Source organism: Mustela erminea, chromosome X, assembly GCF_009829155.1.
Source record: "Mustela erminea isolate mMusErm1 chromosome X, mMusErm1.Pri, whole genome shotgun sequence".
Taxonomy (NCBI): Eukaryota; Metazoa; Chordata; class Mammalia; order Carnivora; family Mustelidae; genus Mustela; species Mustela erminea.
Genome location: NC_045635.1, coordinates 9,988,254 through 10,004,680, shown reverse-complemented (window position 1 = coordinate 10,004,680; position 16,427 = coordinate 9,988,254). Strand labels below are relative to the sequence as shown.

Genomic DNA, 16,427 nt, shown 5'->3' with positions numbered 1-16,427 from the left:
TCTGCAGAAGAACAGAAAAAAACCTTACTTTATAGAGAAAAAGGAGGAAGTTGGGAGGGGCTGCTTTGAACGAAATTTAGGGTGCTGATGGTTACTTACTGTCTTAGTTTCTCATTGGCTAGGTTGTTGCTGAGCTAGAAAATCTTCCTTCCCCTGCTGGAGCAATCAAGTGAACTTTTTCTGGCATAGGAATCAAGTAAGCTGTGACAGAAAATTCATGTGTGGGAAAGCTCCCCCGATAGGGCTTCCCAATGCCATTCTAAGTAAGATTTCCCTTTATTAATTTTCACACATCCAACAGGAGCAGACTACACATTCTTCTCAAGCATGCACGGAACATTCTCCAGGATAGATCATACGGTTGGGCCACAAAATAAGTCAAGAAATTTAAGGAGACTGAAATCGTATCAACCACAACCGTATAAAACTAGAAATCAATTATAAGAATAAATCTGGAAATACACAAATACATAGAAATTAAACAACATGTTCTTGCCCAACAAATGGGTCAAAGAAAGAGAAATTAAAAAATCTCTTGAGACAAATGAAAAGGGAAATATAATATACCAACCTTTATGGGATGCCGCTAATGCTCTTCTAAGAAAGAAGCTGACAGCAATAAATACCTACACTAAGAAACGAGAAAGACCGCCTGGGTGGCTCAGTGGGTATAAGCCTCTGCCTTCTGCTCAGGTCATGATCTCAGGGTCCTGGGATCGAGCCCTGCATCGGGCTCTCTGCTCAGCAGGGAGCCGGCTTCCCCCTCTCTCTCTGCCTGCCTCTCTGTCTACTTGTGATTTCTGTCAGTCAAATACATAAATAAAATCTTTAGGGGGGAAAAAAAAAACCTCAAGGAACTACAACAAGAAAAACTAAGCCCAAAACTAGCAGAAGGAAGGAAATACAAAGATCAGAGCAGAAATAAATGAACTAGAGACTAAAAAAACAGCAGAAAAGATCAATGGAACTAACAGCTTGGTTTTTTGAAAAGCTAAACAAAAGCTTTGGCTAGATTAACCAAAGGGGGAAAAAAAGAGAATTCAACTAAAAGTACAAATGATAGAAAACATTACAACTGATACCACACGAGTATTATTATGAGCAATTATACACCAACAAACTAGACGACCTAGCAGAAATGGATAAACTCCTACAAACCTACAACTTACCAAAACTGAACTATGAAAGAAAAGTCTGAAGAGACCAGGACTTCTGGGCGGCTCAGTCGGTTAACCGTCTACCTTCAGCTCAGGTCATGATCCTGGGGTCCTGGGATAGAGGCCCAGGTCCAGCTCCCTGCTTGGCAGGGAGTCTGCCTCTCTGCCATACCCCCCCCCCCGCCACGCCCCCCGCAGCTCGTGCTCTCTCTCAGATGAATAAAATCTGTACACACACATATGCACACACAGAAAAGAAAATCTGAAGAGGCCAATTAGTAGTAAGGAGATCAAATCAGTGATCAAAACTCTCCCCACAAGAAAGCCCGGACTAGATGGGTTCACTGGTGAATCCTACTAAACACTTCCTAAAGAATCAACTCCAGTTCTTCTCAAACTCTTCAAAACAAAACAAAACATCAAATTAAAAATTTTCTGTACAACAAAGGGCACCATCAACAAAGTGAAAAAGCAACCTGTCCAAGTGGAAGAAAGTATTTGCAAACTATGTATCTGATAAAGGGTTAATATCCAAAATATAGAAAGAACTCATATGACTTAATAGCAAAACACAACACAATTAAAAAAATGGGCAAAGGAACTGAACTTTTTTTAAGATTGTTTATTTATTTGCGAGAGAGCATGTGCACAAGCAGGGGGAGGGGTGTATACATCCTGGCTCTGCTACCTGATGGCTGTGAGACCCCGATGGAGCTACGAAACTCCTTGTGCCTTGTGTTTCTTCATCTGTAAACTGTAGGCGGGCAGAATACACATGCTTCATACGGATGATGTAAGAATTAAGTGAGTTAATACATATAAAGGTTTAAAATTGTACCTGATACACAGAAAGTGCTCAGTAAATGTTACTTTTTATCATCATCTAAGAAGGGGTTGTGTTCATTCTCAAGAAGAAGATGTGAGAAGTAAAGACCAGAGGTGATACTGTATTATTTCTAACACCTGGGATAGAAAGACCCGTGTCCTTATTTTCAGGGACAGATCAGACGGAGAGTGTTGGGGAAGATGAAACTCCTATTGGACAGTGGGTAGCCCAACTCTGAAGAGGAAAGGAACGCAGCTGAAACTTCCAAAATATAGGCCTGGAACTTGACCAAGAGAGTTTCAAATAAATATAACCTATGACAAAAATGGAGAGGAAAAAAACCCCATTCTAGGGTCATGCAAAGCCTGAAAGGAAAAATTCTAAAGAGGTGTTACTTGACTAGATGATTTCTGGTTTATATACCATGAAACCAAACAAAATAAAACAGAATCATATAGGATTACACATACAATTTTTATTGAGAATTTTGTCTTGTTACAAAGAATTCATAGGCCTTTAGTTATATGGGTAAGATGCTGGACAGCAAACATGGTTACCAAAAGTCATCTGTTTCTTCGTGAGAAAAGCCCGTGAAACTAAATTAGGGAAAGATAAAAACAATTTTAATTTATTAAATTCTTGTCAAGTTTATTCAGGGATCCTTAAAATGTTCACATTCTTTGTAGGGTTTCCATCCTCGTTTAAAAGTTCTCTCAGAAGCAATTTCAAAAATTAAAAAATAAAACAAATTTATCTTTTTGAAGTCCTTAATTTTGATTGTTTCACTAATTTCTCACAGGGAGACTCAAGTATCTGAACGTTCCCCTTGGCCGACACACCGGCAACGTAATTGTTTGTGTAGGAACACCGCACTGAGGAAACCATACCTTCCGTCTTTGTCGCTAGAAGGCAGCGTGTCCACTTCTGAGGCTTCTCTGCCAACTTTCTTTGAACTCTGACACAAAGAGGGAAAAAGAATTCTGAAATTACTTATGTATCAATCTTATTCAACACTCTGATTTCTCTCAGGACTAATCTGAGAAATAGATGCAATTCAAAAGTCTAAGAAAGAGGTGACTTTCAAACATGAAATTCAGCAAGCACATCAAAAAAACCCCATCTGGTGCCCATTCTCAACACCCACGGTGAGACAGAAGTAAAACACCAGGGCTTCGGACAGTCCTCAGGCATTCATTGTTCATGAACAGACCTTCATTGTGTTCTTGTTCTTAAAATGACAGACATCCTAAACTTTTATAAAATATGACAAATCAAAATCTCTTCAATCTTCACCCAAGCAAAGCAAGGAAATTTTGTCAAGAGTCTCATGTATCAGGGCGCCTGGGTGGCTCAGTGGGTTAAGCCGCTGCCTTCGGCTCAGGTCATGATCTCGGGGTCCTGGGATCGAGTCCCGCATTGGGCTCTCTGCTCAGCAGGGAGCCTGCTTCCCCCTCTCTCTGCCTGCCTCTCTGCCTACTTGTGATCTCTCTCTGTCAAATAAATAAATAAAATCTTTAAAAAAAAAAAAAAAGAGTCTCATGTATCAAAAAGACTCAGGGCTCTATCTGAACTGTGGATTTTCTATGCTTCCACCTTTCTGGCTCCAATGGAGAAGGCAGATCTGGGTTGTACAGTTTGGGAACAAACCAAAGCATCTTGGCAGCCCCCATCACAGAAGGCCAGTCCACAGCATGAGCACCTTTTCTGCCGTCTCCTGGTCTTGATCCTGCTGAATAATTTTCATGTATTTCTCCAAAGGATTTTCACCACAAACGGACTGGCCTTTCATTTCCTCAACACTGATTTCTTTTTCCATTTCAATCTTCAAGGACTCTTCAATCATCCTCTGTGGAATTACAGGTGCCAACACAGGAAATACATAAAAACATTAAAACAACCTATAAGTGTTTAAAAGGGCACAGTAATATAATCTTGGTCCTGTAAGTACAACCTGCATGCCAAAGAACTGTTTTTTTAGTTGAAGTCACTGCTATCAAAGGGGGGCAAACAGGTCATCTCAATGAAGGAAGGCATTAATTCGCCTCCAGTGTCCTGTGCTTTACGCCAGATGAACCAGGAGTCCAAGGAACATCCATAGGGAAGATCAATTCTGGTAAGACTCAGCAGGTATATGAAGTGGCCAGAGTAACCCATGTGCCTGGGACCAGAAGCAGGACCGAGAAGGCCAGAAGAGAACCAGAGGAAGGAGAGCAGGGATGACCCTGAAAGCCACCGCTGACCAGCAGTCTCCTCCGCAGGGTTACCCTAGTTCCAGCTAGCTGATGTTGAATGTCTTCTTTAAAACCCATTTAAAAAGGGAAGACCTAGAGCAAAGCCAAGCCCACCTTCTTTACAGCTTGTTTCCAGGACCAGATGAGAATGCTTAAGAATGAGCTTGCAAAAGCTCCCCATTGCTGCTGAACTCCTAAGGTCTATGTTACACACAGGCTTTCTCAGTGCTCTTAAGCAAAGAAGACCGGGATGCCTACCGCGGGCTTTTAATATTAAACTTAGTAATAACTAAAATTTGTATGGAAACTCAAAAGACCCAAATAGCCAAAGCCATCTTGAAAAAGAACAAAGCTGGAGGTATCACAATGCCAGATTTCGAGATATACTCCCAAAGCTATAGTAATCCAAACAGTATGGTACAGGCACAAAAACAGACAGATCCCTGGAAGAGAATAGAGAGCCCAGAAGTACACCCATGCTTATATGGTCAACTGACTACAACAAAGGAGGCAAGAATATATAACAGGGAAAAGACAGTGTCTTCAGTAAGTGATGCTGGGAAAACCGGGCTACTTCCTTAAACAAAAATAAGCTCAAAATGGATGAAAGACCTAAATGTGCAACCCGAAACCACAGAAATCCTACAAGAGAGCACCAGCAGTAACTTCTCTGACACTGGCCTTAGCAACATCTTTCTAGATATGTCTTCTGAGGCAAGGGCAACAAAAGCAAAGGACACCCCCCCCCCCAACAACAACAACAAAAACCAAACACAAACAAAAACCTACTGGCACCACATCAAGATAAAAAGCTTCAGCACAGTGAAGGAAACCATCAACAGAACGAAAACAAACAAACTGAATGGGAGAAGATATTTGCAAACGACATAGGCAATGAGGGGTTAATACCCAAAATATATAAAAAACTTACACAGCACCAAAAAACCTAAACGATCCAATTAAAAAGCGGGCAGAGGGCCTGAATAGACGTTTCTCCGAAGACGACATCCAGATGGCCAACTGACACACGAAGAGATGCCCAACATCATCACCAGGGAAATGCAAATCCAAACCCACAGTGAGCTCTCACCTCACCTGTCAGAACGGCTATAGCCAAAGAAACAATCGACAGCAACTGTTGGTGAGGGTGTGGAGAAAAGAGGAACTCTTGTGGTGCCCTGCTGGTGGGCACGCAAATGGGTGCAGCCGCTGCGGAAACAGTATGGAGGTTCCTCATAATACTGAAAACAGATTACCCTATGATCCAGTAATTCCACTACTGAATATTTACCCTAAGAAAACGAAAACAGTCATCTGAAAAGACACACGCACCCCGATGTCTACTGCAGCATTAGACACAACGGCCAAGAGAGGGAAGCAGCCCAGTGTCCGCGCATGGGGGTGTGGGTGGAGAGGGCTTGTGCACGCGATGAACCAGTGCTCAGCCGCAGAAAGGAAAAGGATGGGGTCTTGCCATCTGGGACAACACGAGGGACCCAGAGACTATTACGCTGAGTGAAATAAGTCAGACACAGACAAAGACCATGTGATTTCACTTACGCGTGGAATCTAGAGAACAAAACAAATGAACAAAGAAACAACAAACCCCAAACACCCAAACTCAAATACGGACAACAAATTGGTGGTTGCCAGGGAGGAGGGGGGTAGGGAGTGGGGGAAATAGATAAAGGGGATTAAGAGGTACAAACTTCCAGTCATAGAAAGCGTAAGTCACAGCAATCTGGAGGACTGCGTAGGGAACGTAGTCAGTAACACTGTAATAATGTAAGGTAGAAGAAATCCCAAACCAAAGTTACCTGTCACTCTTAAGACTTCGGGACACATGAAGGACTCGTGTCCCTGGGAGCGAAGTACTTACAGGAGGCCCACCGGAGGAAAAGCCACACAGAGAATTTGCGTGCACTTAGCATTACCCGCTCTTGATCCAGTTTCTCTAGTTCTCTTCGTTCCCTTTCTAAAGCTTCCTGCCGCTCACTCTGCCTTCTCTCTTCTCTCTGCCTGCGTTCTCTCATGTGCTCTTCCCACATTTTTTCTTCTTCCTTCTGTTCTCCCATTTGTTTTTGATCCACGCCTAACGGGACAGAAAAGCAAGGGTACGTAGTTTCCGGCATCGGATTTTTCAACCATACACACGGCTGCTTTGCAGGGGCCCTTGCCGAGGCTCAGGAAGACTCTGCGTGGTTTCTCATGGACTCCTGGCCTGCTCCATCTTCAAGCCCCCAAACCCACTCCTAGCCCCGCACCTGCCTTTTACTTTGCTAAGACGAAGACCGGCCACCCTTCAGATGAGGACCCTAACCGCCTCCCACGCCCCCCCCAATCACAGCTCCTTATGCTCCTTGCTCACTTCCACTCTTCCCAAGGCAAGCCGTGCCTCTGGTTAGGAGCCTGCCCCCAGCTAGCGGACTCCGAGTTAGCCGTTAGCCCCTCTTCTCCTCCCCAGCACCTCCCCAGCTCTTCCCCTGGCTCCCGCGCAGGCATCCCATCTCTCCCGCCGCTCTACCCACGCCCCCGCCAGAGCCAGCTCACTGCCACCTCCTCCAGGCTGATCCCCGACCCTTCCCACACCTCCTTCTCCAGGCCCGACCTCTCTGTTTCCTCACGCCCTGGCTTCTAACAGGCTTCCCGCCATCAACACTTGGAGATCCCACAGCCCTGGCTTCCTTCCTGGACTCCTCATTCCTGCGGAGGGTTCCGGAACCACGCCTGATCACAGAGCACGCCTCCTTCATCACGCTTTTCCCGTGCTATGTCCACTCGGCCAGCAAGGCTCACAGGCCCTTCCTCCTGCTGCACTGCGGGGCGCTGCCACCACCTAGTTGGTGCTCTCCACGACGCTGGTCCCTCTGCCTGCAGGCAACCCACCTTCACCACTGTGAGCGCGGGTCACTTCCTGGGTCTGCTCCGCACACTCTCTGCTCTGGGGGAGTCCAAACCCATAGCGGTTCAGGCTGACAATCTGCCTTCTTCTTTCCAGACTTCCTCTGTCACCGTGACCTTCACGTTCGAGCCCTGCCATCCATGGAGCCGCACGCCCACTGTCCGCTGAGCAGAGCCGCGCTGGCCTCATGCCACGCCCTTGCTTTCACGGCCTCCTTAACCGAGGCGCTCCCTCCCTCCCCCACAACCTTACCTGCTACGCAAGCCCCCACTCAGAAGCCACCTCCTGGGTGAGGTCCTCCTTACTCCTAAAGTCGCACCTGGCTCCTCCAGCACCATATCCACACGTACTTTGTACCTGCCTTGTCCCAACCCACAGGCATTGATCTTCTCTACTTGTGTTCCTTCCGGCCAAGGACCGTATTTTCATCGTTTGTTCCCTCAGCTTGGAACACAGGCCCCCATGCCTCACATGCTGAATTCAACCTCAAGTCCACGGATGACTGTGCTGACCTCCTCCAGCCCTGGCCTCTAACCTCAACCTTCCCCAGCAATGCTAAGCAACGGCAAGCGCACAGGTTCACCATGGGACTTCAAACCTCACGGCCATGCCCTGTCCTAAGTCACTAGCAAAAAGTTAGTTTTACTAATAGGACAGAACAACAAAACTCTCTTAATCCTGGTCATGAAATTCTAACAGCGGAGGAGGTGCCGACCACTTCCCTAAGCAGCGACGCAGCCTCCTGCCTGCTGGGGGGGCGAGGGTTACTCCCCGATGGGCCAGGCTCTCACACGGAGCCGCAACCCCAGAATGAGAGTGCTGTTTGCGAGCTAATTTAAACAGATGGAAAGGGCTGCTTCTTCCCTGGGAGGTGCACTTTGTAGCTGCCCAGGCACAATGAAACCATCCTGGACCTTAAGAACAAAGAAAAGAAGGGTCCCACTGGTACAAAGGTTTGAGCCTGGGGCCTTTGCGTCTCCCTATGCACTCCAGATAAAGACGTCAAACAACAATGTAAGAGACTTTCTCAATGACTGCAACACAACCACACTACTTAACAGTCATTTAAAAAGCCATTTACTATCATCTATGCTGTGTGTCAGAAACCTGACACCTGTCTGCTCGGCGGCTTTCCCTTACTCTAGGCCGTTTTTCTTCCCTCCTCACTCAGATCTTGGCCAAACGCTTGCCCATCGGACCTGCTCTCGGTGCCACAGTCCCTATCGGTATCTATCCCACAGGAGGTCCTCGATGGCCTGACGACTGCCCGACTCTCCTACAGAAGCTCCAGGAAGCAGGGGCCTAGGCTGGTACACTGCTGTCTGCCCAGCCATGAGGAAACTTCCAGTAGAGAAAAGGCTGAATGAATCTCTAGCATCATTTACTCTGAAATTGGCAAAAATCAACCCTTTCCAAGTCTCATGCCTCCGTCAGCGACTGCTCACATTCCCAGCCGTGTCTCAAACCAAGAAACTGGTTGTAACAGGCTCTTCGGAGGTTTTAGGGAGGATGATCTCCCCGTGTTTGGAAAGGACCAGTAGCCAGTTTTACTTGAGGCATTTCCTTTCAACTTTGAAGCTTCAACACTTTGGTCCAAGGAGAAAAGGACCTGGCGGTTGGCTGAGCCCTGGAAGCAAAGCCCCAAGCTCCCCACTACACCTTTCCTCCACGCTGGGGAGGGAGTAGGTCAGCTGGAGGGGGCATGAGGAAAGACAGGGGGTGGGTCTGGCAAGACAGACCTCATGGCCAGTTTCCCTGCAACGTCACCAGCTTTTCTGCAGACTGAAATATATCAAGGTTTTGCTTGTCCTACTTTCTTAAGGCACGGTGGAAGAGAAAACAGTAAGATTCAGCACTACGAATTCGTTAATCTACTTTGTTCGTTAAAACAGAGGAAAACTTACTCGGGGAGTGACAGGACACAGGTCCGGCGGCCACGGCGGCATCCATGTGAGGCATGTCGCCGGCGGGATGGAGACCATCCGCTTCAAACTGCCTCGCTGCGCTCCCTGCATCTACACGAGGTGCAAACAAGCGTCCCGTGAGTCCTCCACAGCGACGGCAGGAGAAGGGAGCATAGCGCAGTGTAGCAAGAACTCACGGTGAAGCGCTCCAGTTTTGGCCCAAGCAACAGGGCCAGCTCTTTGCCTAGAGAACTCTAGAAGTCTGCATTGGAGCCGCCTGACCATGGTACTCACTTCTCCCAGTGTTGTCCTGCTTCAAGAATTAGATTCCTTTATAAAATCTCATTGGTTCCCTAATAGTAAAATCTACCAAGGGAAAGAATTCACCTGGCTTGTGGATAAATCACTTGAATTCTACTTGAGATCAGTGATTTAACAAACTTGGTCACAAGGATTTTGAAAAGCTTACTAAGCCTTATCATTTAAATGTTCAAAACCTGATACTTGCACACTGGCCATGAGACCATGAAGCAAAATGGCAGGTTACGCAGAAATATGAAGACTGCCAAGCTGGAAAGAACCGCGGGCATGAGCCGCGCTACGGCTCTGTCCCACTTACCCTTCCGCGCTGGGCTCTGGGGCATGGTCACAGCCAGGATACCAATTTCAGACTCACAAGCTTATATTATTTTACCTCCATTCTTGAATTTTAAAAACGGGCTTTCTAAATCTTAGGCAGTCAATGGGACCAATAAAAGTAACGGCATACTCATGTTCCATAGAAGGGAAAAAAGAATTCTTAAAAATCACTTTAAATCTGAGGCAATCCCAAACTCGGTAAACTGAGTTAAGGATTCACTTACAGGCTCAGCTCCAACTCTGACATTGTGAGCTACCCTGAAATGCTTAATGGAACTCAGAATGCAGAGCCCTGAAAATCTTCGTGATGTAAAGATGGGGCAATATATCTGTATTTGTGGTTTTATCACAAAACAAAAATGTCATAATCTGTAACTGCTCTGCTCTTCAAGACAATGAGTATGTTTCACCAAAATTAAGCTTTCTCCATTTTGAGCTTATAAAAACCAGTACTCGTATTAGAACTTACATTCGAAAGATGATTCAAATTCCTCATTGTCCTTACGAGGTAGGTTGGCCGGATTTGAAAATTCACTTTTGTCTTGAAGCTCCACTCGTCTTTGACAAAGACTAGAATGGAAGAATAAAAGTCAAGAGCGTCAAGTCGTAGGAATGTAAAACCCAAGAGCACAGGGCAATGAAAACCCTTTGGGACTCAAGAAAATGCTTTCGGAAAGCAGTTGTTCCTGGGCTCTCGGAGAATAAGAGCTAGGCTGCCGGGGTCACCTTCCGCACACCAGGCGTCCCTCTAAGCTGCTGGCTTGGTGACCCTTCACGGCCACCACATGCCGCGAGACAGGCACTACCACCATTACCACAGTGCTCCTATGACGAGTTAACTTTCTCAAGAACGAGAAAGCATTTTTGAGAAACCCAAATTCTGCACACCCTCAGCACAGATCAGCTGAAGAGGTTATACTAGAAGCCCACGTGTGTCAAAGGGCCCTAACTGAGCTTTCTTCCTGGCTTTATTACAACAAAGAATGATATAGAACACCATTACAGGCATTAGGATTGTAACAGGCACATGTGACCGTTTTCAACTCTGCACAGTGTAACGGAGTCAATACGCAGAAGCCCAGATCGGAGCCCGGAATTAAGGATCCAGCGTCTCCAGCCATGGGGACCAGGCACCTCCGTATGACTCAAATCCCAGACTGGGCAACTCACTGCTCAGCTCCTCAACACACCCACTGCCTCCTGCTTCACGAATCGCACCCCAGGACCCACTGCCTGGAATTTATTTCAATGATCTACAAACTGGAACCTTATGCGATCAGAAACGAGACAAGATGTCTACTCTTGCCACTTTTATTCAACACAGTACTGAAAGTCCTAGCCACAGCCATAGGACAAGAAATACGAGGCATCCATATTGGAAAGAAAGAACCAAACTGCCACCATCTGCAGATGACATGATTCTAAACATAAAAAATCCTAAAGACTCCACCGAAAAACTATTAAAATGCATGGATTCAGGGAAGTCACGGCTAGAAAATTCATACCCAGAAATGGGCTGCATTTCCACATAATAATAACAAAGTAGCAGAAAGAGAAATTAAGAAATCAATTTCATTTACAATTGCACCAAAAAATAACACCTAGAAATAAACTTAACTAAGGAGGGGTGCCTGGGTGGCTCAGCAGGTTAAAGCCTCTGCCTTCGACTCAGGTCATGATCTCAAGGTCCTGGGATGGAGCGCTGCATCGGGCTCCCTGGTTCCACCCCCCTCCCTGCCTCTGCCTACCTCTCTGCCTACTTGTGATCTTGGTCTGTCAAATAAATAAATAAATAAATAAATCTTTAAAAAAAAAAAAAAATTAACTAAGGAGCTGAAAGACCTGTACTCTGAAAGCTGTAAAACACTGATGGAAGAAATTGAAGATGACACAAATGGCAAGATATTCCATGCTCACGGATTGGAAGAAATAATAATGTTAAAATGTCCCTGTTACCCAAAGCAATTGACAAATTCAGTGCAATCAGCGCCAGAACAAATAGTAATACTAAAATGTGTATGGGACCACAAAAGATCCCCAAACAGCCAAAGCAATCTCGAGGAAAAACAAAGCAGGAGGTAGCACAAGCCCAGATTTCAAGATATATTACAAAGCTGTAATAATCACAACAGTATGGTACTGGCACAAAACCAGACACATAGATCAATGGGAACAGAACAGAGAGCCCAGAAAGAAACCCATACTAATACGGTCAATTAACAACAAAGGAGGTAAGAATACACAGTGGGGAAAGGACAGTCTCTCCAACAAACGGTCTTGGGACAACTGGACAGCTACATGCAAAACAACGGAACTAGACCACTTCCTTACACCACACACACAAATCAACTCAAAGGGTTAAAGACCTAAATGGGAGATGTGAACCCATAGAAATCCTGGAGGAGAGCACAGGCACTAATGTCTCTGACATCAGTCTTAGCAACATTTTCCTAGACAGGTCTCCTGACACAAAGACAAACAAAACAAAATTAAACTGTTGAGACTACAACAAATAAACAGCTTTTGGACAGCAAACAGAAAGCATCATAAAACAAAAAGACAACCTACTGAATGGGAGATTTTTGTAAATGATATATCCCAGAAGAGGCTAATATCTAAAATATGTGAAGAACTTACACAACTCAACACCAATAACACAAATAAACTGAGGAAAATGGCCAGAGAACCTGAACAGATGTTTTCCCAGAGAAGACCTACAGAAAGCCAACAGACATGTGGAAAGTGGCTCAACATCACTCATCAGGGAAAGGCAAATTAAAGCCACAATGAGGTATCACCTGACACAGGTCAGAATGGCTATAACCAGAAGGACAAGAAGCAGCCAGTGTCGGTGATGATGTGGAGAAGGAACCTTCATGCACTGCTGGTGGGAATGCAAACTGGTGCAGCCACTGTGGACAGTATGAAGGTTCCTCAAAAAATTACAAACAAGGCACCTGGGTGGCTCAATGGGTTAAGCCCCTGCCTTCAGCTCAGGCCATGGTCTCAGGGTCCTGGGATCGAGCCCCGCATGGGGCTCTCTGCTCATACGGGAACCTGCTTCTCCCTCTCTCCCTGCCTGCCTCTCTGCCTACTTGTGCTCTCTCTCTGTCAAACAAATAAATAAAATCTTAAAAAAAAATTAAAAACAGAAATACCATATGATCCAGTAATTTCACTACTGGGTATTCATGCAAAGAAAAGGAACACACTAATCTCAAAAGATACATGTACCCTTATGCTGACAGTAGCATTATTTAAAACAGCCAAGATATGGAAGCAACCCAAGTGTCCACAACTGATGAATGGTAAAGAAAATGTGGTGCATACATAGCTATACCTAATGGGGTATTACTCAGCCATAAAAAAGGATGAGATTTTTTGCTACTTGCAACAACACATGGATAGACCTGAGAGTATTAGGCTAAGCGACATAAATCAGACTGAGACAGACAAATACCATGTAATTTCACTTACATGTAGAGTCTGAAAAACAAACAAACAGAGGCCGCTGGCTGGCTCAGTCGGTTAAGCACCCAACTCTTGATTTCCGCGCAGGCCACGATCTCACAGTTGTGAGACGGAGCCCTACATTGGGCTCCACGCTCAGCGTAGAGTTTGCCTAAGAGTCTCTCTCCCTCTGCCCCCCCACCACTCACGTGCACTCTCCCTACAATGAATAAATAAAATCTTTTAAAACATGAATAAACAAAGAAAAAGCAGAATCAGACCTATAAATACAAAACAAAGTGATGGTTGCCAGAGGGAAGGGGGCAGGGGATGAGCAAAATGGGTGAAGGGGAGGGGAGGTCCAGGTTTCCACGTATGAAACGAACAAGCCATGGAAACAGAAGGCATAGCACAGGGAATACGGTCAAGGGCCGTGCAACAGTGTTGTACAGTGACAGGCCGAGCTCCTAACTGTGGGGAACAGAGCGTAACATGAGGAGTCCCCTCACCACACTTTCTACCTGAAATGAATGTAACATTGTCAACTGTGCTCAAGTACAAAAAAAGACTGGAACCTTGTTTGTTTATATTTAAATGCCAAAATATTTTTATATGACTTTTTAGTGATGTGTGAAATTGTTTTAAGTTTAAACTGTATTTGTTTCCGCAGATTTGGTCCATTTGTTTTATCTCTGTTAACCAGGTTTTTTTTTTTTTTAAAGATTTTATTTATTTGAGAGAGCAACAGTAAGAGAGAGCATGAGAGAGGAGAAGGTCAGAGGGAGAAGCAGACTCCCCAAGGAGCTGGGAGCCCGATGCAGGACTCGATCCTGGAAATCCGGGATCATGACCTGAGCCAAAGGCCGTCGCTCAACCAGCTGAGCCACCCAGGCCCCCAACTGGGTCCATTCTGAAGTACGAAGCTGTTTACTTATAGCAGAGTGTAGATCCTAATGCCAAGTTTAGCAAACCAATAGAAATTACTTCTTTACTAAAAACAATGCTCCTCCCCCAGCCCCGGCCCAGGTAATTTAGATTGCTCTCAAAGATCACGCGTCATCTTACAACCTGACTACCGATTCTATACTGCCACCGAAAAGCCCAGGGAGTCCAAGGTGAGACCCCGAGCAGCTCCGCAGACTCAGCTGAGGTCCAGCGGAAGGCGGTATTACCTGGCCTGCTCTGGAGGGCTGGGCCGCGGGTGCAGGGCAGCGCTGTGCCTGGACTCAGCAGATGAAGGCCGGGGCGTTCTGTCGGGACAAGGACTGGGGTCAGCCGTACGGGATCGGCCCAGACCTAAGGGGCAGAAGGCTTGACTTTAAGAATTGCAAGGAGAAGACAGCAACATGGTCTCCAAACGGTTCTATTACTCTGACAATGAGTTCTACTACCCTTGTAAATAGCTGTGTAGGACATAAGTGATCTCACCAAACTAACAATTCAAGGCCCTAAATGGAACTACAGTAGGAATAATAAAATGTACCCAACTAACCAGCGGTGAAGGGAAAGCCACTGTCGCTCTGCACATGTCTGCATGCCCAGGAAATTGCTAGAAAAGGACACTACCCCACCACTGCCCACAGCAACCCCGCACACCTTTCCTGTTAACCAGGAAAGGCAGGTCCAGAGAGAGGACAGCAGTGCTGGGGCTCAGGCGACCCCGGGCTCGGCTCCTGCTCCTTCCTGCCATCTCGGGCAGGCTGCACTTGGACTCGGGTAAGAGGCCCTCCGAGGGCCAGAGCAAACCCAGAGCTTCCTGCAACCCTCCTGGCAGCCGCTCACCTTCCAGATACATTTCACCATCGAGGCTTCTTTTTGCTTTGGGAACAGGAGTGGAGGAGAGGCGTCTGGAGGTGGTGCCCCTGCGTGGTCGCGAGGCCTTGCTGCCCGCCCACGCCTCCGAGGTGCTGCTCTTGTCCTCTTTGGGGATGCCCACCAAAGGCTGCTCAGAGACAACTCTGTCCTCGGCACAAGTGCGTCTTTGGGATGAACTCGAATCGATGCTCTGGAGTGTTCCTAGCAAGTGCAGGGGTGCTGGGCTCTTGGCTGCTAAAGGGCTTTTAGCAGGGAGTTGACTAACTCTTCGATGGTAATTTTGGAAAGCTTTCTCCAAACGTTCGGTCTCTTGCTCTAGCTCTTTCATCCTGGCCTTGGTATTGGCTACAAACTCAAGGTCAGAATCGCAGGAACTGCTCTCTGCGCTTCCATTTGGATAACTTATGATCCTTGGTATAACCACCACCGGCCTTTCCTGGTGGAGAGGATTTTTTAAGAAATCCCCATCTACATCTGCATCACAAGGCACCGCCATCTTGCCACTCAGTAGTCTGCTGACGGACTGCTCGATCAGAGACTGCGTGGGCCTGCGGTACACTTCGTTCTCGAGCGCTGCGGATTCCAAGAAGACCACGTAAGAAATGACAGGAAAAGGCAAAGGAGAGTTAAAATAGATCGAAATCATGATTTTTCAAAAACGAAAGGCGGTATTAAGGACAAGCTTCCACATTAGTTTCTGAAGGTGCAGTCATGATGGTAATTATTAACACTTATCAAAAGATTATATGGACCTTTCATTACACATGATATTACTTCACAATCCATTACACACAATTGTGAAATCTAAAAGAACTATGAAAACTGAATATATATTCCTAATTTATTTGGTGGCAAAGCCCAACTGGTTTGGTTGAAAAGCTTGACCTGAACCAACATAAACACATTTACGATCTTCACTTATTCCACCTAGCATGAATGTTCATCCATTTGATTACAAAGTAATTACTGTGTTTCACTGCAGGACGCTGCGCAGAACCCCCAGGGCCATGGCAAAATCCATAAGCCAGAGCCGACGGCCTGAGTTTCCGATAAGGGAAGGAGGACATGCAGTCACAACAACGCTGTGGGCTACGAACGCTCACTGCTCCCATTTTACGGATGGAGGGCAGAGACTACTGAGGCTGGCTCACCCAGTGAGCAAGGCGGAGAGCTGCTGGCACTGCCCAGAGCAAAGCCGGCACTCCGGACCACTACCTCTCCTGCAACGCCTCCGTGAGGATGCCGCCAGACAGAGGCTCACAATGTGCAACGCGGGTATTCAAAAAGTTCTACCTTCTTGAAGTATTTTTCCTGATATGAGGTCACCAGAATTCCAGCTGCGGACAGTGCAGCAAACAGAATTATGGAGAGACAGTGAAGAGCAGGCAAGAGTAGAAATGAGTAAAGGGAAAACCTGTGTGGGGAGAAGGAAACAAGGGCCTAACCAGGACAGAGTGCGAATGGGACAGAGGGGGTTTCGGAACAAAGAAGCGAGAAAGCATG

General features: G+C 46.3%; 1 protein-coding gene across 11 annotated transcripts in view; it reads right to left on the bottom strand.

Annotated features, from left to right (window-relative positions):
- Positions 1-2,438: 2,438 nt before the first annotated feature.
- OFD1 (OFD1 centriole and centriolar satellite protein) overlaps positions 2,439-16,427 on the bottom strand; it is a 54,889-nt gene continuing 40,900 nt past the window's right edge. For 9 of the 11 annotated variants that reach the window (XM_032329599.1, XM_032329607.1, XM_032329608.1 and 6 more), the window contains 8 exons: positions 14,892-15,497; positions 14,282-14,405; positions 10,129-10,229; positions 9,021-9,131; positions 6,149-6,306; positions 3,683-3,829; positions 2,871-2,938; positions 2,439-2,579 (listed from right to left, as the gene is read on the bottom strand). In XM_032329599.1, coding sequence (XP_032185490.1) covers positions 2,537-2,579; positions 2,871-2,938; positions 3,683-3,829; positions 6,149-6,306; positions 9,021-9,131; positions 10,129-10,229; positions 14,282-14,405; positions 14,892-15,497 — 1,358 coding nt within the window. In that variant the 3' untranslated portion in view covers positions 2,439-2,536. The remainder of the gene's footprint in view (positions 2,580-2,870; positions 2,939-3,682; positions 3,830-6,148; positions 6,307-9,020; positions 9,132-10,128; positions 10,230-14,281; positions 14,406-14,891; positions 15,498-16,427) is intronic. The other 2 variants (XM_032329601.1, XM_032329600.1) reach the window with 2 other exon arrangements.